The sequence below is a fragment of the Salvelinus namaycush genome, chromosome 4 (assembly GCF_016432855.1).
Source record: "Salvelinus namaycush isolate Seneca chromosome 4, SaNama_1.0, whole genome shotgun sequence".
Classification (NCBI taxonomy): Eukaryota; Metazoa; Chordata; class Actinopteri; order Salmoniformes; family Salmonidae; genus Salvelinus; species Salvelinus namaycush.
The window spans coordinates 8,816,640-8,837,712 of NC_052310.1; the positions used below are offsets into that span (position 1 = coordinate 8,816,640).

Here is a 21,073-nt window from a genome sequence, read left to right on the forward strand (position 1 = left end):
CAATGTAATTCTCCGGTTGGAACGTTATTCAAGATTTATGTTAAAAACATTCTAAAGATTGATTCAATACATCGTTTGACATGTTTCTACTGACTGTTACGGAACTTTTGGACATTTCATCAGCTTTTAGTAAACGCGCTTCCTGACGTTGGATTTGTTTACCAAACACGCTAACAAAAATAGCTATTTAGACATAAATGGACATTACCGAACAAAACAAACATTTCTTGTGGAAGTGGGAGTCCTGGGAGTGTATTCCGACGAAGATCAGCAAAGGTAAGTGAAGATTTATAATGCTTTTTATGGGTTTTGTTGACTGCACAATTTGGCGGCTAACTGTATGGGCTTGCTTTTGTGGCTGAACGCTGTTTTCAGATTATTGAATATTGTGTTTTGCCGTAAAGCTTTTTGAAATCTGACACAGCGGTTGCATTAAGAACAAGTGTATCTTTAATTCTATGTAAAACATGTATCTTTCATCAAAGTTTATGATGAGTATTTATGTTATTTGACGTGGCTCTCTGCAATTTCTCCGGATATTTTGGAGGCATTTCTGAACATGGCGCCAATGTAAACTGAGGTTTTTGTATATAAATATGAACTTTATCAAACAAAACATATATGTATTGTGTAACATGAAGTCCTATGAGTGTCATCTGATGAAGATCATCAAAGGTTAGTGATTCATTTTATCTCTATTTCTGCTTTTTGTGACTCCTGTCTTTGGCTGGAAAAATGACTGTTTGTCTGTGATTTTGCGGTGACCTAACATAATCGTTTGTGGTGCTTTCGCTGAAAAGCCTATTTGTAATCGAACACTTTGGTGGGATTAACAACAAGATTACCTTTAAAATGGTATAAGATACATGTATGTTTGAGGAATTTTAATTATGAGATTTCTGTTGTTTGAATTTGGCGCCCTGCACTTTCACTGGCTGTTGTCATATCGATCCCGTTAACGGGATTGCAGCCATAAAAAGTTAAAAACAAAATATCTTATGTTTCACTGAGTCGTTGTGGAACGACGACGCAGATAATATAGTTGTCTGGTTTTTCCGTGCATCGGCAGGACAGAACAGCTACGTCTGGTAAGACGAGGGGTGGGGGTGTGTGTCTAGTTGTCAATAACAGCTGGTGTGCGATGTCTAATATTAAGGAAGTCTGAGGTATTGCTCGCCTGAGGTAGAGTACCTCATGATAAGCTGTAGACCATACTATTTACCAAGAGAGTTTATCTATATTTTTCGTAGCAGTCTATTTACCACCACAAACTGATGCTGGCACTAAGACTGCACTCAACGAGCTGTATAAGGTCTAAGCAAACAAGAAAATGCTCATCCAGAAGATGAGTTCCTAGTGGCCAGAGACTTTAATGCAGGCAAACATAAAACCGTTTAACCTCATTTTACCTCACCTAATACAAAGTTCTCCCTCGCCCTCCATTTGGCAAATCTCACCATAATTCTATCCTCCTGATTCCTGCTTACAAGCAAAAACTAAAGCAGGAATTACCAGTGACTCGATCAATACGGAAGTGGTCTGATGACGCGGACGCTATGCTTACAGGACTGTTTTGCTAGCACAGACTGGAATATGTTCAGGGATTCATCCAATAGCATTGAGGAGTATACCACCTCAGTGACTGGCTTCATCAATAAGTGCATCGACGACATCGTCCTCACAGTGACCATTCGTACATATCCCAACCAGAAGCCATGGATTACAGGCAACATCCGCACCGAGCTAAAGGCTAGAGCTGCTGCTTTTAAGGAGCGGGACACTTATCTAGACGCTTATAAGAAATCCTGCTATGCTGTCAGACAAACTATTAAACAGGCAAAGCATCAATACAGGACTAAGAATGAATCATACTACACCGGCTCTGACACTCGTCGGATGTAGCAGGGCTTCTAAACTATTACGGACTACAAAGGGAAACCCAGCCACGAACTGCCCAGTGACGCGAGCCTACCAGACGAGCTAAATGTCTTTTATTTGGTATTTTATTAAAAACATAAAACAGAATGGCATAATACAGAACATCAATAGAAAACAGCAGCTCAAGGACAGAACTATACATATTTTTTAAAAAGACACAAGTAGCCTACATATCAAAACATACACACAAACTATCTAGGTCAAATAGGGGCGAGGCGTTGTGCCGCAAGGTGTTTTATCTGTTTTTTTTTTAAACCAGATTTGCTGTTTATTTGAGCAATATGAGATGGAAGTTCCATGCAATAAGGGCCCTATATAATATCGTATGTTTTCTTGAATTTGTTCTGGATTTGGGGACTGTGAAAAGACCTCTGGTGGCATGCCTGGTGGGATAAGTGTGTGTGTCAGAGCTGTGTGTAAGTTGACAATGCAAACAATTTGGGATTTTCAACACATTAATGATTCTTATAAAAATAAGAAGTGATGCAGTCAGTCTCTCCTCAACTCTTAACCAAGAGAGACTGGCATGCATAGTATTTATATCAGCCCTCTGAATACAATTAAGAGCAAAACGTGCCACTCTGTTCTGGGCCAGCTGCAGCTTAACTAGGTCTTTGCTTGCAGCACTCGACCACATGACTGGTCAATAATCAAGATTAGACAAAACTAGAGCCTGCAGAACTTACTTTTTGGAATGTGGTGTCAAAAAAGCAGAGCATCTTTATTACGGCTAGACCTCTCATCTTTACAACCATTGAATCTATATGTTTTGACCATGACAGTTTACAATCTAAGGTAACACCAAGTAATTTAGTCTCCTAAACATGTTCAACAGCCACACCATTCATTACCAGATTCAGCTGAGGTCTAGCACTTAAGGAATTATTTGTACCAAATTCAATGCTCTTAGTTTTAGAGATGTTCAGGACCAGTTTATTAATGGCCACCCATTCCAAAACATACTGCAACTCTTTGTTAAGGGTTTCAGTGACTTCATTAGCTGTGGTTGCTGATGCGCATACAGTTGAATCATCAGCATACATGGACACACATGCTTTGTTTAATGCTAGTGGCAGGTCATTGGTAAAATAGAAAAGAGTAGAGGGCCTAGAGAGCTGCCCTGCGGTACACAACATGCTCGCTTCGAGGCAAGCAACACTGAAGCATGCATGAGAGCACCAGCTGTTCCAGACAACTGTGTGATCACACTCTCCGTAGCCAATGTGAGCAAGATCTTTAAGACAGGACAACATTCACAGATTACCAGGACGTGTACTCAGAGCATGCGCGGACCAACTGGCAAGTGTTTTCACTGACAATTTCAACCTCTCCCTGACCAAGTCTGTAATACCTAGATGTTTCAAGCAGACCAGCAAAGTCCCTGTGTCCAAGAAAGCGAAGGTAACCTGCCTAAATGACTACTGCCCTGTAGAACTCACGTCGGTAGCCATGAAGTGCTTTGAAAGGCTGGTCATGGCTCACAACACCATCATCCTGGAAACCCTAGATCCACTCCAATTCGCATACCGCCCCAACAGATCCACAGATGATGCAATCGCACTCCACACTGCCCTTTCCCACCTGAACAAAAGGAACTCCTGTGAGAATGCTGTTCATTGACTACAGCTCAGCGTTCAACACCATAGTGCCCACAAAGCTCATCACTAAGCTGAGGACCCTGGGACTAAACACCTCCCTCTGCAACTGGATCCTGGACTTCCTGACGGGCCCCCCCCACGTGGTAAGGGTAGGCAACAACACATCTACCACGCTGATCCTCAACACGGGGTGCGTGTCCCTCCTGTACTCCCTGTTCACCCACGACTGCGTGACCAAGCACGACTCCAACACCATCATTAAGTTTGCTGACGACACAACAGTGATCACCGACAATGATGAGACAGCCTATAGGGAGATCAGAGACCTGGCAGTGTGGTGCCAGGATAACAACCTCTACTTCAACGTGATCAAGACAAAAGGAGCTGATCGTGGACTACAGGAAAAGAATGGCCGAACACACCCCCATTCACATCGACAGGGCCGTAGTGGAGCGGGTAGAGAGTTTGAAGTCCCTTGGTGTCTACATCACCGGCAAACTATCATGGTCCAACCACACCAAGACAGCCGTGAAGAGGGCACGACAACACCTTTCCCCCCCCAGGAGACTGAAAATATTTGGTATGGGTCCCATTAACCTCAAAAAGTTCTGGAGCTGCACCATCACCGCCTGGCATGGCAACGGCTTGGCATCCAACCGTAAGGAGCTACAGAGGGTAGTACGTACGGCCCAGTACATCACTGGGGCCAAGCTTCCTGCCATCCAGGACCTAAATACTAGGCGGTGTCAGAGTAAGGCCCAAAAAATTGTCAAAGACTCCAGTCTCCCAAGTCATAGACTGTTCTCTCTGCTACCGCAGGGCAAGCGGTATCGGAGCGCCAAGTCTAGGTCCAAAAGGCTCCTTAACAGCTTCTATCCCAAGCCATAAGACTGCTGAACAATTAACCAAATGGCCAACCGGACTATTTATATTGACCCCCACCCCCCCGACTAACCTGTACCCCCGCACATTGACCCAGTGCTGGTACCCCCTGTATATAGCATTGTTATTGTGTTACATTTTATTTTTTTTGTTAATTTTGTAAACATTTTCTTAACTCTTTCTTGAACTGCATTATTGGTTAAGGGCATGTAAGTAAGCATTTCAAGGTAAGGTCTACACCTGTTGTATTCTGCGCATGTGACAAATAAAATTTGATTTGCTATACCTATCCAATTGCTTTCACCTATCCAATCCCCTTATATCTAGGCCTACACAAGTGTAGGAGCCAGAAATTGTTTCTGGAATGAGGCTATGTTTCTGTTGGCGCAAATGTTGGGGTTTCCTTTCTGCTGGAGCTTGCAGCTGCACATTCTGTAACTTTTCAATTAGTTTGTGTACGTCCAGCTGCAGTTTCCTTCTGTGTTGCCAGGAGTTCTCTTTGTGGTCGTCTATGCATTCCCCTCTTCCTCGGTATCCATGGCAACATGGGGGGAAGGGTTTAGCTTAACCTTCTTACCCCCCCCCTTCTCCTGAGCCGCTTCCTGTTTCCTGTCTGAGGCCCCTGAAGCGGCTCTCTTCCTGTAAGATCCCCTGGGGTCACGCTGGACGCCTCGACCCTTCTGCTGTTTCAGTGGTTTCTTAGGGAGCTGGGTGTCTGTCTGGGTCTCGCTCTGGGTCTCTTGGCAGCACAGCAGGGGCTGGGTTTGAGTCCCGTTGTGGTGGGGCTGGGCTATCACATTGAGCCGTTTCAAGGAGAGTAGGGAGCCGAATGGGCCCTGGGAATTCGGAATGGTGATAACAGGGGGGTTGACGAGGGACACGGAAGACCGAAGGGCCGGGTAAGGCCTAGTTTTGACAGCCGTCCCAGAGGGAGTTTGGTGTGAAGGCATGGTGTTTACTAGACAGGCGATTAGCTGCACCTGGTAGTCAATGAGGGTAGAGATGATGTTGAAGGCGGCGTCCATCACGCCCGTGCTCATACTGTGGGTCACGTTGTCCATCAGACGACTGTTAGCTGGGTCCCTGAAACACAGTCTCATCTCCTCTAGTTGGGCTCTGAGAGGGGTGGGGGAGGAGTGAGAGGACTAATTAACAAACTGACAAATAGGAAAAGACTAAACGGTGACGAATACATCATTCTCCTATCTATGGGACATATTCAGAAGTTAAGATGCTTTGAAATACCAGTAGTAATTGGCATTGATGAATCGATGACCTTGGACCCAACATACAGTATACATGAGAGCTTACTTGGTATCGATGATCTTGGACCAGTGCTGCACAGGGTTGGTCTCTTCTATGAGCTGCTCGGCCATGTTGGTGAAGTTGAGGTGTTTGATAGCTAGGGACTTCATGTCACTACACAGCATTGTGGTGTCGCCTGAAGGAACACACACACACACACACGTTACAGAAGTTGAGGTAATCATTTTAGGTAGCTAGGGACATGCCACTACCCAGCGTTCTTGTGTCACCTGGAGAAAATCTCTCTCTCCCTCTTACCCTCGGTGAGCCTGGTGAAGGCACTGGTGATATAGGCAGGGGTCTCGACAGGGGGGATTCCAGCCTTAATCAGGTTTTTCACCAATCTGTTCTTGCTGTCTAGGTCTGCCGGGTTCTTCCCAGTGTACATCAGCAATGTCCTCACTGACATCTTCTCTGGCGCATCCATCCTCCTCAACACCTATCAATCAATGGGTAAACATCAATCATTTAAATGACCATTGAACAATCCCAGATCCCAAAGTGTACCTTTAAATTAAATGAAAACAATATATACACTGAACAAAAATATAAAACGCAACATGTAAAGTGTTGGTCCCATGTTTCATGACCTGAAATAAAAGATCCCAGAAATGTTCCATACACACAAAAAGCTAATTTCTCTCAGATGTTGTGCACAAATGTCTACTTTGCCAAGATAATCCATCCACCTGACAGGTGTGGCATATCAAGAAGCTGATTAAACAGCATGATCGTTACACAGGTACGCCTTGTGCGGGGGACAATAAAGTACTCTAAAATGTGCAGTTTTGTCACACAAGACCACAGATATCTCAAGTTTTGAGGGAGCGTGCAATTGGCATGCTGACTGCAGGAATGTCCACCAGAGCTGTTGCACTGAGAATTTAATGCTAATTTCTCTACCATACGCCGCCTCCAATACCGTTTTAGAAAATTTGGCAGTACGTCCAACCGGCCTCACAACCGCAGACCACATGTAACCACACCAGCCCAGGACCTCCACATCCGGCTTCTTCACCTGCAGGATCGTCTGAGACCAGCCACTAGGACAGCTGATGAAACTGAGGAGTATTTCTGTATGTAATAAAGCCCTTTTGTATGGAAAATCCTATTCTGATTGGCTGGGCCTAGCTCCCCAGTGGGTGGGCCTATGCCCTCCCAGGCCCATCCATGGCTGAGCCCCTGCCCAGTCATGTGAAATCCATAGATTAGGGCCTAATCAATTTATTTAAATTGACTGATTTCCTTACATGAACTGTAACTTTATTTAATAAAAACTTTTTTAGCCCCTTTTCTCCCCAATTTCGTAATATCCAATTGGTAGTTGCAGTCTTGTCCCATCGCTGCAACTCCCGTATGCGTCCTCTGAAACACGACCCTGCCAAGCCGCACTGCTTCTTGACACAATACTCGCTTAACCCGGAAGCCAGGAAACACCGTACCTCTGGCGACCGTGTCAGCGTGCATGCGCCTGGACCGCCACAGGAGTCGCTAGAGCGCCGGCCAAACCCCCCCCTAACCCGGACAACGCTGGGCCAATTGTGCACCAATTTATGGGTCCCCCGGTGGCGGCCGGCTACAACACAGCCCGGGATCAAACCCGGTCTGTAGTGACGCCTCAAGCACGGCGATGCAGTGCCTTAGACCACTGCGCCACTCGGGAGGCCTAAATCGTTGAAATTGTTGCGTTTATATTTTTGTTCAGTATATGATATTTACTGTTACCTCTTCTTTGTGGACCAGGTATGGCTGTGGTGCAGGTCTCACATCTCCGTGTTGCAGCATAGAGACCACCTCTGCCACGACGGTAGGGGTCTGAGTCTGGGCATCAGTCTTGGTTGGGGCTGCATCCCTGGCTGTCGGAGGCTGGTGTTGGAAGTGAACCATCTTCCTAGTCTGCCTTGGAGCATTAGGAGGGTCTGTTCTCCCTACTGCAGGCTGGGTTTGGGCTTTGACACTGGCTACATTCTGGGATTGAACTGTGACCCCAGTTGGAGTCTTGATCTGGGATTGTCCTGGCACTTTAAGTGGGTCTATTTTCCCAGCTGTAGTTTGGGGTTGAGTCGTGATCCTGGCTGTAGTTTGGGGTTGGATCCTGACCCTAGCAGCATTCTGGGGCTGAGCTAATACGTAGATGTGTTTCCTAGTGCCTGGTACCTGGGTTTGCGTCGAGCCCCCAGCGGAGAAAGGTTGGGATACAATATAGATGTGTTTTGTGGATGGGACTGGAGTCCGGGTTTGGGTTGCATCTGCAGTGGGACTCTGAATCTGGATTTGTGGCTCTTTAGGAGCCCGCCGGGGCATGGGTACTACGTAGATGCGCTTCTTGGGGACACCGACTGATGTTTGAGAGTGGGTCACGACCACAACTGGAGTCGAGACCTGGGAAGGCCCTGGCAGTTTGGAGGGAAGTAAAAGCATTTAAAATCCACAGTAACTGTGTTGTTTTCTGACAACATGTACTTTGCAATTTGTTTCAAATTGCAGTATTCATACGTTTATTAAAGTGTATTCAGCCAGCACCTCCAAGTTCATGCTAAATGCTCTGCCTTTTCTCTAGTGACAAAAATACAAGCCGAGAGAACCATATACCTACCGGCTCTCTAAAAAGTCGGGTTAACAATTATTCCCTGTGGACATTTGTATCAAATTTCGAGTGGTTGAAAGGCTAACCGCTCAGACAACTGGTAGAGTGTTCAAATGTAATTTTATTCAACATTTTGGCTTATAAGGAAAAATTTGAGATAAGTTTCAGACTTTACATCAAGCATTGGTATAAAAATCTGATTAATAAGGCAACCTTTAATTCATGCTTCAGACAATGTATAGGGTAGCCATCTACATACCTGCATATTTCTCTACATTCTTGGCCAGATGGATCATATCCTTTCCCACAGGGGTTCTGTTCCCTGCAATTAAATTAGAGAAGTCCTTGGTCACCAGCAAAGCAGGGTTTCTTATCAATCCTGGTTTTGGAGATATGTAAACATTGTATTATTGTCCAGTACTAACACATTAAATCAGCCAATCAAGGACTGGATAGTTAGTTGATACTAGTTTGTCAGGTCAGGTGTGTTATTGTCAGTGCACAGCTAAAATGTAAATGTGCAACCCTTATGGGTTCCTAGAACGAGGGAAGCATCGCAAGTCAATGCACACACCTAATCACCACCTTCCCTCCCACACACTCCCCTGCCACATTCAAAACAACTGGGAACTCTGGGGGGGAAATGAGCTCCGACTGGGGAAATCGTTTTTGAACAGTCTCCAAGTCAGAAACTCTGGCATCTTTCTGGAACTCTGACTTTCCGACCTGAAGATCACTGACGTCATGGTTTGACCTCGTTTTTTCCAAGTTCACATGCCGCGTTCAAAACAACTCCATGTCAAATCATGAAGTCTGTGATCTTCAGGTCAGAAAGTCAGCTCTCCAGAAAAAAGGCCAGAGCTTCCGAGTTTGACTTCTGAGTAGGATGACCGTTAATCATTTTTTCCCCCGTCAAAGCTGGTTTCTTTTCAGTTCCCAGTTGTTTTGAAAGCACTGAAGTCAGATTTCCCAGTTGTCTTGAAAGCGCCATCTTTTTCTCTCCTCCTGCTCTGTCTGTGACAGTCCAGACATATCAAAGAGTTTTATAACTAACCCAAGAAAGACCAAAGCCTGTCGTTTCCAATGAGAGCAAATTAATCATAGTAGGTAGAACAAGCGAGGGGTGGGCAGACCCAAGCACTAGCCAGTGAGATCTTATGGGCGCATTCTAGAATGAGTTGCATATTTCCGTTATGGAACGCCTACCCTGTGAAGTGCGCAATAACTCAATTCGCCCTTGCACTCCTAAACAACACACTTGTCTACAAAACTTTGTTAACTCTGTTCGTAACAGATTTTAGTTTTGGGAACAGAAAACTGTAATGATGTATAATGTTTAAATGATGAGAAAATTATCTGAACGTCAGCCAAAGGCCATCTCACTCCATCTCCTCCCACTGCCGGCCACTGGGCTTCCTTTCATCACCATGTGGAAACGCCAACCGGATGCTTAAGATTTATACATCCGGTGAAACATCTGGATCATTGTTCAAGCTGTGATATCATCATCATACCCAAACAGCTAGCTAATTAGCTACAACATCATGCTGATAGGCAATAACTAGCGTACAGCTAACACATAAATGCATGCATTTGAAATGCAAACAGTCACAAACTCTGACTGGCTAGCAAAGCGAAGCAAAGCAAACATCACAAACTAGCTATCGCTTGTTAGCTAGCTACTTTGCTAGTACTACAGTTAGCTAACGTTACAATCTGTGTTTGCCAGTTAACAAACACCTTGTGAAATGTAAATAGTTACGTTAATATTTACTAAATAATATCCATGCACTCCCAATCGCTAGTAAGTTTATGCGAGGGTGAAATAATTTAGCAAGCTACCTGAGGGCTCCATGTTGATGATGCGTTATAAAATAACGTTGGTGTGCGGCCAAAAATAGCTGCCGTCTGATTGGTTTGACGTTAAAAATAATAGTGCACAGTGATTGGCTTGAATCTACGACCCAATCATATCTCTGCAAAGTGAATATAAATATCGCGTTCAAAAAAACTTCCAACTCCGGAACTCGGAAATCGCTGACTTGGAAAAAACTTCGGAATTGTACATATTACCTCGACTAACCGGTGGCCGAGCACATTGACTCTGTACCGGTACCCCCTGTATATAGCCTCGCTGTAGTTATTTTACCGCTGCTCTTTAATTATTTGTTACTTTTATTTAGATATATTTATATATATTTTTTTTTACGTTTATTTTTTAAAACTGCATTGTTGGTTTAAGGGCTTGCATAAGCATTTCAGTGTAAGGTGTGTTTTTGTATTCAGCGCATGTGACAAATAAAATGTGATATTTTGGTGCTTTCAAGACAACTGTGATATACAGGTCAGAAAGATGCCTGAGTACCCAGTTGTTTTAAATGCTGCTTCTTAAAAAAGAAAGAAAAAGTGATTTCACCTTAATTTAACCAGGTAGGCTAGTTGAGAACAAGTTCTCATTTGCAACTGCGACCTGACCAAGATAAAGCATAGCAGTTCGACACATACAACAACACAATTACACATGGAATAAACAAACATTTCTAACAAACTTTCTAGAGCTCCGACTGTGTGACCTTAAGATCACTGATGTCATGATTTTACCTTATTCCCAGTTGTCTTCAAGACACCAAGAGATCTCTACTGCCTTTGCTGTAACATTATCCAGTGTCACTGTTTTATTGTAGCATTGCTACATTTTGAGGACACTTGACTAAATAGGTGTTCATATAGGTTGAGAAACACTGGCCAGTTGTTCGGAGTCTCCACTGGCTGAAAAATGATTGCATTTGTTTTGAAACTGATGGTTTGTGGTTTGTTGACAACTGTAGCATTTTAGCTAAGCCTAATCCAGCTATGGACAGCAGTGCACTTACATCAGCAGAGGCGGGTGGGAGGAGCTATAGGAGGATGGGCTCATTGTAATGGTTGGAATGATAAACATATGGAAACCACATGTTTGACTCCGTTCCATTTATTCAATTCCAGCCATTAATGAGCCCGTCCTTCTATAGCTCCTCCCACCAGGCGCCACTGACTTACATTGCAGGTTAGGAGAATGAGGTTAAGGTTAGGATTAGCTAAAATGCTACAGTTGTTTATAACTGTTATCCCAGACAACTAGATGGAGCAGTACTGGTAGCCACAACCGTACAAACCACCAGTATCATAACACCGGCTTGCCCGTATGTCAAGCACGTGCAGTTATCACTTAAGGTTCCAAGGTTTCACATGAAAAACATTTTTGCTCTCGTGATAAAAACACATGTACTTTATCTGCCTTCAAGGAAAATGAATTTGAAAAGATGCACCATGTTTCTGAATGATGCTGCCTTGTTGACAATATGACCGGGCGGCACAGATTACTATTCAATTTGAGAAGGGCGCTCCTTCCTTATCGCTTTTTCCCGGTCACGTCACAGGCCACCCCGGTTCAGCTTAGTCAAACTCCCTCAGTGAAATAGATCAGATACTATGCCATTGATTCTGTCAGAAATAAAGACATTCATGCTGGTTAATAAAATGAAACCTTTAATACAAGTATTTCAACAAACCAGGTTTCAATATAAACATACAATCATTGACAAAGTACTGGCATGATGTGTTCCCCATGTTACAATCATGGAGATTGAGAGAGGGCTATAACTAGTCCACTCATGATATAAATAAACAGGGCAATCAAATACCAGATGAGTAGGTGGAATGAAGGGATTGCCTTAAACAAAGACCAGAATTAAGACTAATTTCTACATTGTAGGTTTTTCAATATAATCAGTTATCTTTGGATTGACTTGAATTCCACTTCAACAAAGCTGCGTTCATCACCTCTGTGCTAACTGACAAAAAAAACTAAATTCAATTGATTGAATTTATCAGTAGGCAAGAGCTGCAACACTCAAAAACAAAACTCTAAACCAGAATGCTGTGACGTCACTGAATGCCTCCCTCTCAGTGTTTGGGGTTCTGTGGGCCAGAGCAGAGTTGCGTCTAAACATCACAATGTTCCACAACGTTACTAAGACAGTTCCGCTCCCAGCTTCCCCATGGGAAAATGTTAAGCAAAGTCCGATTCCCGTGTTAAGCATTGTTTGTTCAACCGTTAAACATCTTCAGATCTGTCCTGTGGCATTGAGGCCGCTGGAGATGGTCTCGTAACCAACAGAGACGAGTGTGAGAACACTGCTCTCCACATCCTCCGGCTGACAATGCTCTTGATCCTGCTGCTGGGTTGTATCCATGGCAACACCCACTCCAGACTCCTGCAGCCGCATCTTCTTCCTGCCTCTGCCCCTCCCTTTGCCCTTCCCTGACCCTTTCTCTTGACCTTTAACCCCGCCCAGCGACCGGTGCGATTTGTCGTTGCCGTTGTCTCGGGGCTTGCGGTGGCGGCGGCGGATGCGTCTCATTGGAGGGCCGGTGTCGACGGGATCGGTTGCCGCAGCGCCAGACAGGATGCGAATTTGTTTGTCGATCACCATGGTAATCATGTCGAGGGCGGCGTCGAGCATCCCGAGGCCCAAGCCGTGAGTCACGTTGTCGAACGACGCACTGTTGACCGGGTCACGAAAACACTTCCTCATCGCCTCCAGGTGGCTCCTATCGCAGAATAAAGGTGTGTTAGGGTCTGTCTCACTGTACAGAAAACAATCATAGTTAAACTCGTGAATACACCATGCTGTAACCACACTGACCTGGTTTCTATGACCTTGGACCAGTGTTGGACAGTGTTGGTCTCTGGAATAAGCTGCTTGGCCATGTTGCCAAAGTCTATGTAGTCATGGGCAAAGTCCTTCATGTCGTTACACAGGGCTTTGGTGTCACCTGGAAAACACAAAAATCTATAAAGCACAAGAGATGCTCACACACACACACACACACACACAAACACACAAGCACGCATGCACGCACACACACACGCTTACCCTCTGTGAGCTTGGAAAAGGAAGAGGACACAGAAGTAGTAGTACCAGGGGTAAGGCCCAGTATATTTAGAGACTCCTGCAGGGTTTTCTTGCTGGCCGGGCCACGGCTGACCCTGGTGTAGGCTGCTAGTGAACGCAGAGACATCTTCTCTGGAGCATCCAGACGGCGCTTGATCTCGTCATAGGGTATCAGGTACTTACCTAGGACCAGAGGAACAACAGACAAATTGTGTTGAGTTTTCTACTTATTCCATACTACAGCAGGTGTGGCCAACCTGCCACCTGGAGAGCTACTGGGTGTGCAGGGTTTTGCTCCAGCAAAACAACTGATTCAGGTAATTATGGTCCTGAGAATCAGCTGATTAGTAGAACCAGGTGTGTTCGAGTAGTATTTTTTTCTTCTTCAATTTAACCTTAATTTAACTAGGCAAGTCAGTTAAGAAAATATTCTTATTTACAATGACAGCCTACCCCGGATGACACTGGGCCAATTGTGCACCCCCCTATGGAACTCCCAATCACGGCCAGATGTGATACAGCCTCTGTGCACTGCAACTCAGTGCCTCTTGCACTGAGTTGCAGTGCCTTAGACCGCTGCGCCACTCGGGAGCCCAAGAACATCCTGCAGGAAGAGAGGTCTCCAGTAGGAGGGGCCACACCTGGCCTGTTTCCCTCCGTCTCTGGCTGTGGTACTTACGGGCCTTGGAACTCTTCATGTTGGGGTCCAAGAGAGACGACACCTCTGCAAACGGAACATGGGGTACGTGGTTGTGGTTCGGAGCGGCAACCTGGGTCTGGGACATGTCCTCTGCCGGGATCTGAATCTGGGCTTGCATCTGGTTCACGTCCCCCATTCGCTGCTGGCCCTGACCCTGTCCATCCCCCAGCACCATGGAGGGGAGGTTGGATAACCCTTGTAACCCCGTCAGCCCCCCAACCATCATCTGCTGCGACCCCCCCTGACCGACAGAGTTGGTCTGTTCTGAGGAGACTTGGAAGATGCCCATGACAGGTTTAACCACTCTGAACACCATGTTGCCCTGGGAGTCCACCCCCGCCAGGCTGGGATTTGATTCCATCTGCTCTGATGTCACTTCCTCTTCAATTCCTGGGTAACTGTTTTGGAGTGCGGAAGAGTTTCCCCTGAACCTTTCTGTATTTGTCGCAGTGTCCGGGGTAGGATGAGAATGAGTTTACACACTGCTCTAAGGTCAGTTATGGGTAAAGTCTATAGGACAGAAAAAAAACAGACATCAAACTGTAGTCTACAGAGTAATAGTCATCATTAATAAGCCATTACAATAATAAAAAAATATCTGTGATTTCCTAATTAGATTCCCCAAGTACCTCACATCCAGACTAGGGTTGTTGTTTTTATGAAACTGTGTCTCATCGAGTCGCTATGCAGTCGATGCTTCAAAAATGTGAATAACGTTTTAATAAAACGTTAATAAAATACAACGACCAACTGTTTCCTTGTTGATTTTCAATTGGCAAGTGCCGAGTTGCCATCTTAAAGGAACAGCAATGAGAAAACAGTCGGTGGTTGTTTTTAAATAACGTTGTATTAAAAAGTATGGATTTCAGCAAACAAAGGCACGCAGATGAGAAACATAGGTACATAATATGGGTTTAAGAATTTTCACTTTCGAAGTATCGACTGCATAGCGAGTCGGAGGTTCGTTTCAAAAACTGTAGTCTGTGCCCAACTCGTGAATCATAATAATTAAATAAATCCCACCAGTCGCAGATATTTATCCTCTTTCCCACCCTCTCCAATTCAGCAATGTATATTACTTATATTTAAGATTCTATTCTGGTAAATAATGAATGCCTATAACATTTGTATGACATATTGTGAGCTCGTAATAAGAACGCTTTTTCGTCATGCAAAAAACAACGTTAGGAGTTTTGACGTCACATTCTAAATCGCCCTCTGTTGGTCACCCACGCGCACACCGGAGACGCTCCGGTCGGACGTCGCTAGCAAGCTAGGTATCTTCTATTTGGCAAGGACACCTGCTTCCTATGTAAATCCAACACAGTACATTCATTAAAAGCATGTAGCTAGTTACTCAGATAATAGATTGGGCCCAATAAAGTTTGTTATAAGTCCACAGTAACTGCTACCGTTGCAAGTTACCCGAACCACAGTTGCAATTCTGTTTAGTGAAAAGTAAACCGTCAATATTCGCTATTTTCGTCTAAACCTAAACATGGCTGGCTAGGCCTCAAAGGGGGAAGGTTGCGCCTTTGATAAGGCCCAATCGAAATTATTGTTGAACAACATTTTCGCGCTAACCTTCACTGCAGTGCAACTAGTGAGGGTTTTCCGACTCACCACTTTGCTGTTTGCGTTTTCCTAACGGCCAGCTGATCCTAGAACGGTGCGTGTGGAGACAGGAGACATTTTCCTTCTTCTCCAGATCTGCTTCGGCGGGTTGCAAATCAGCTCTAGATCTTCTTCTTCTTTGATGAGGTTTAACGGCGGTTGGCATCCAATAAATGTTGCATTACCGCCACCTACTAGACTGGAGAATAACTCCCTTCTACTTTACTTGAAGGAATACATGAATATGCAAATACCCTACCATCTAACACAACACTCACAATATATATATATATATATTGAGTACCAGTCAAAAGTTTGGACACACCTACTGTAATAAATACCATTTAAAATAACACAAGCATATTGCTATTACATTGTTATAACTAACTTCTTTCTAAGCAGGGTTTCTCACACACCCAAAGACAGATGGCTGGCACAGACCCTTCATAAACACTGATAAGGAAAGGCCTTGATCAAAAGAGTGCTTGGGTCCGCATTTCACGAAATAATGAGACACACACATAACCAAGGACAGAGGGCTGACTACGCACACACAAAATCTCCTGCTTAGCTGAACATTTGATAACAAAGAACTTTTGCTATAAGACTCAGAAGGATGACGCCCAGCTCATCAGGACCAATCTGAGAAGACAACAACCTGTCCAGAACCAACCAAAGGACCAGAACTTCCAGACTCAACCTACTTTCTGTGTTGTATAAAATGTATATGCATTCTGTTATCTGGGCTTTTTCTGGAGGTTCTCTATGAGCCGAAGGAACGAGACCGTATACGCTTGTACCAGATATCTTTACTCATAATTAAACTGTCGCTTGTCATACAATTTATCACCTTGTCTGAATCGATCCTTGACCGGCTCACCCTTCTCCATATCCAATTATCAACACTACTCATTCAAGGGTTTTTCTTTATTTTTACTATGTTCTACTTTGTAGAATAATAGTGAAGACATCAAAACTATGAAATGACATATATGGAATCATATAGTAACCAAACAAATCAAAATATATTTTAGATTTGAGATTCTTCAAAGTAGCCACCCTTTGCCTTGATGACAGCTTTGCACACTCTTGGCATTCTCTCAACCAGCTTCACCTGGAATGCTTTTACAACAGTCTTGAAGGAGTTCCCACATATGCTGAGCACTTGTTGGCTGCTTTTCCTTCACTCTGCGGTCCAACTCATCCCAAACGATTTCAATTGGTTTGAGGTCGAGTGATTGTTGAGGCCAGGTCATCTGATGCAGCACTCCATCACTCTCCTTCTTGGTCAAATAGCCCTTACACAGCCTGGAGGTGTGTTGGGTCATTGTCCTGTTGAAAAACAAATGATATTCCCACTAAGCACTAGCCATGCTGGTTAAGTGTTCCTTGAATTCTAAAGAAATCACTGACAGTGTCACCAGCAAAGCACCCCCACACCATCACACCTCCTCCTCCATGCTTCACGGTGGGAACCACACATGCAGAGATCATCCGTTCACCTACTTTGCATCTCACAAAGACACAGTGGTTGGGAACCAAAAATCTCAAATTTGGACTCATCAGACCAAAGAACACCGGTCTAATGTCAATTGCTTGTGTTTCTTGGACCAAGCAAGTCTCTTTTTCTTATTGGTGTCCTTTAGTAGTGGTTTCTTTGCAGCAATTCGACCATGAAGGCCAGATTCACACAGTCTCCTCTGAACAGTTGATGTTGAGATGTGTCTGTTACTTGAACTCTGTGAAGCATTTATTTGGGCTGCAATTTCTGAGGCTGGTAACTCTAATGAACTTATCAAACCAAATCAAAGGTTATTTGTCACGTGCGCCGAATACAGTGAAATGCTTACTTACTCTTACTCTCAATAGTGCGAAAAAAAGGTGTGTGTGTGTGTAAGTAAAGAAATAAAACAACAGTAAAAAGACATTTGAAAATAAGAGTAGCAAGGCTATACACAGACACCGGTTAGTCAGGCTTATTGAGGTAGTATTTACATGTCGATATGGTTAAAGTGACTATGCATATATGATGAACAGAGAGTAGCAGTAGCATAAAAAGAGGGGTTGGCGGTTGGTGGGACACAATGCAGATAGCCCGGTTAGCCAATGTGCGGGAGCACTGGTTGGTCGGGCCAATTGAGGTAGTATGTACATGAACGTATAGTTAAAGTGACTCTGCATATAAGACAAACAGAGAGTAGCAGCAGCGTAAAAGAGGGGTTGGGGGGGCACACAATGCAAATAGTCCGGGTAACCATTTGGTTACCTGTTCAGGAGTCTTATGGCTTGGGGGTAAAAAGTGTTGAGAAGCCTTTTTGTCCTAGACTTGGCACTCCGGTACCGCTTGCCATGAGGTAGTAGAGAGAACAGTCTATGACTGGGGTGGCTGGGGTCTTTGCCAATTTTTAGGGCCTTCCTCTGACACCGCCTGGTGTAGAGGTCCTGGATGGCAGGCAGCTTTGCCCCAGTGATGTACTGGGCCGTACGCACTACCCTCTGAAGTGCCTTGTGGTCGGAGGCCGAGCAATTGCCGTACCAGACAGTGATGCAACCGGTCAGGATGCTCTCGATGTTGCAGCTGTAGAACCTTTTGAGGATCTCAGGACCCATGCCAAATCTTTTTAGTTTCCCGAGGGGGAATAGGCTTTGTCGTGCCCTCTTCACAACTGTCTTGGTGTGCTTGGACCATTCTAGTTTGTTGTTGATGTGGACACCAAGGATTTTGAAGCTCTCAACCTGCTCCACTACAGCCCCGTCGATGAGAATGGGAACGTGCTCGGTGCTCCTTTTCCTGTAGTCCACAATCATCTCCTTAGTCTTGGTTACGTTGAGGGATAGGTTGTTATTCTGGCACCACCCGGCCAGGTCTCTGACCTCCTCCCTATAGGCTGTCTCGTCGTTGTCGGTGATCAGACCTACCACTGTTGTGTCATCTGCAAACTTAATGATGGTGTTAGAGTCGTACCTGGCCATGCAGTCGTGGGTGAACAGGGAGTACAAGAGGGGACTGAGCACGCACCCCTGGGGAGCTCCAGTCTTGAGGATCAGCGTGGCAGATGTGTTGCTTCCTACCCTCACCACCTGGGGGCGGCCCGCCAGGAAGTCCAGGATCCACTCCTCTGCAGTAGAGGTAATTTTGGGTCGTCCTTTCCTGTTGCGGTCCTCATGAGAGCCAGTTTCATCATAGCGCTTGATGGTTTTTGCGACTGCACTTGAAGAAACGTTCAAAATTCTAGAAATGTTCCGCATTGACTGACCTTCATGTCTTAAAGTAATGATGGGCTGTCCTTTATCTTTGCTTATTTGAGCTGTATGGACTTGGTCTTTTACCAAATAGTGATATCTTCTGTATACCACATCTACTTTGTCACAACACAACTGATTGTCTGAAATGCATTAAGAAGGAAATAAATTACACAATTAACTTTTAACAAGACACACCAATTCATTGAGATGCATTCCAGGTGACTACATCATGAAAATGGTTTAGAGAATGCCAAGAGTGTGCAAAGCTGTCATCAAGGCAAATGGTGGCTACTTTGAAGAATCTCAAATATAAAATATATTTTGATTTATTTAACACTTTTTTGGTTACTACATGATTCCACATGTGTTATTTCATTGTTTTGATATCTTCACTATTATTCTACAATGTAGAAAATAGTACAAAATAAAGAAAAACCCTTGAATGAGAAGGTATGTCCAAACTTTTGACTGGTACTGTATATTTTTGGGGATTTTCATTAACTTTAATCCATAGTCCTTCGAAAGAAGTATTGTTCACATATTTTTACATTTGTATCTAAAAGCATAATAGATATAATTCATATTTTGGCTTATTTATGACATTTTGGCAATACCCAGGCCTCTTTTAAGACTCCACACTATTTCATCTGTAGTTGCTACAAAGCAGATATTGGTATAATAAATAATAATATGAGTAGCATTTTTATTTCAATAACAATTTTCTTACATTACTTAATGATATATGTCAACAATCCTTCATCCAAATGACTATTCTATGAATTAGATTTCCTGAAAATCCCCCAAATCATGGTATGTTTTTGTTGTTGTCCTGGTTTCGTGTGGACTCACCCCATTTCCTGTTGTGACTACCTGGGCTCATACTACAGTGGCGTGTTGCCCCATAATGGTACAGAATTTCCGGTTCAGTCAGAGGTTACATTTGGAAAGTAATGGTTATGTATCAAATTGACCTTAAAATGGGTGTGGCCACACTTTAATCTCCAATCACTCAAGCTTACACACACACACACACACACACACACACACACACACACACACACACACACACACACACACACACACACACACACACACACACACACACACACACACACACACACCTCTTCTCATCGCTGACTCCATATGGAGGGGGCGGAGATGCCGGTGGAAGAGAGAGTTCCTGTAAACATCTCCTGACAGACACACACACACACACTCTGCGGTGGATGATATCGCTGAACACCATCCGTGCCGGCGGCAGGAGAGGATAAACGATCTGTCGCTACATACTGCTGCTGAAGACAAAAGCCCCCGCCTCGCTCTCTGTTCATCTCTGTACCTCTCTGTTTTCCTGTCTGACTGTCTGTCTGTCTGTCTGTCTGTCTGTCTGTCTGTCTGTCTGTCTGTCTGTCTGTCTGTCTGTCTGTCCCTGTACCCCTTCGCTCTCTGTTCATCTCTGTACCTGTCTGTTGTCCTGTCTGACTGTCTGTCTGTCTGTCTGTCTTCCTGTCCCTGTACCCCCTCGCTCTCTTTCTCCCTCTCTCTAGCAGTACAGCATATTCACACATCCTTACAACCCACACAGGGAGGGTTAGTACTGTGTGTGTCTGATTGCCTCAGAGGGAAGGGTGTTCAAAAGGAGAGACTTGGAGTTTTACTGATCCGTTACTGATCCGTAGCTGTGGGAGCTGGCTCGTTTTGATGGGACGGTTTGGGAATGAGGAGCGGGTGGGGGTGGGGGGGGGGGGGGGGTAATGGGATTGGAGCCAAAGCCTCTGGGTAGGACTGTGAAACACACACACACACACACACACACACTCTACAACGACATGAAACCTCATGAAAGCTTCAGATGAGCGTGAGCTGTCATCACTCAGCCTGTGTGTTAAGTGAAGTTAAATCTTCACAGCTCCACCTATTATGACCCAGTGACTATATCCATCAGAATAGGACAGAAGCCTACTCATGGCCTGATTCCACATGTCTAACTCTAATGCTGCAGTCTAATTCTAAATTCTAATTCTAATGTATTCTATACATGATTATCCCTGGTCACATCTTCCCCTGTCGAACAGTATGAGTGCTATTGTAGGTTCTCAAATTAGCAATAGGAACTGGAGAGAGCTCTGTCAACCACTCAGACATGTAGTAACCCTTGTGTTGCCATGACAACCGGGCGTTTGTAAAATCAGCACTGTACCATGTGACTCTTGTATAGTAGGCGAGGTACAAGATGGATATGGAACAACAGCAACAAAGAAACATG

At 44.5% G+C, this 21,073-nt stretch overlaps 2 protein-coding genes across 2 annotated transcripts; both read right to left on the bottom strand.

Moving 5' to 3' along the window:
• Positions 1–4,603: 4,603 nt before the first annotated feature.
• Positions 4,604–10,193, bottom strand: LOC120045430. Its single transcript, XM_038990311.1, has 6 exons — positions 10,153–10,193; positions 8,570–8,632; positions 7,449–8,116; positions 5,982–6,162; positions 5,730–5,859; positions 4,604–5,534 (listed from the first exon to the last, which is right to left on the bottom strand). Exons 1-6 carry the CDS (start codon positions 10,163–10,165, stop codon positions 4,928–4,930), a joined length of 1,662 nt encoding a protein of 553 aa, XP_038846239.1. The 5' UTR covers positions 10,166–10,193; the 3' UTR covers positions 4,604–4,927.
• Positions 10,194–11,815: 1,622 nt separating this feature from the next.
• On the bottom strand, positions 11,816–15,686 carry LOC120045431. The gene is made up of 5 exons (XM_038990312.1): positions 15,571–15,686; positions 13,927–14,457; positions 13,230–13,430; positions 12,999–13,128; positions 11,816–12,903 (listed from the first exon to the last, which is right to left on the bottom strand). The coding sequence occupies exons 2-5, from the start codon at positions 14,306–14,308 to the stop codon at positions 12,417–12,419; spliced, it is 1,200 nt and encodes a 399-aa protein (XP_038846240.1). The 5' UTR covers positions 14,309–14,457; positions 15,571–15,686; the 3' UTR covers positions 11,816–12,416.
• Between the last annotated feature and the right edge of the window lie 5,387 nt (positions 15,687–21,073).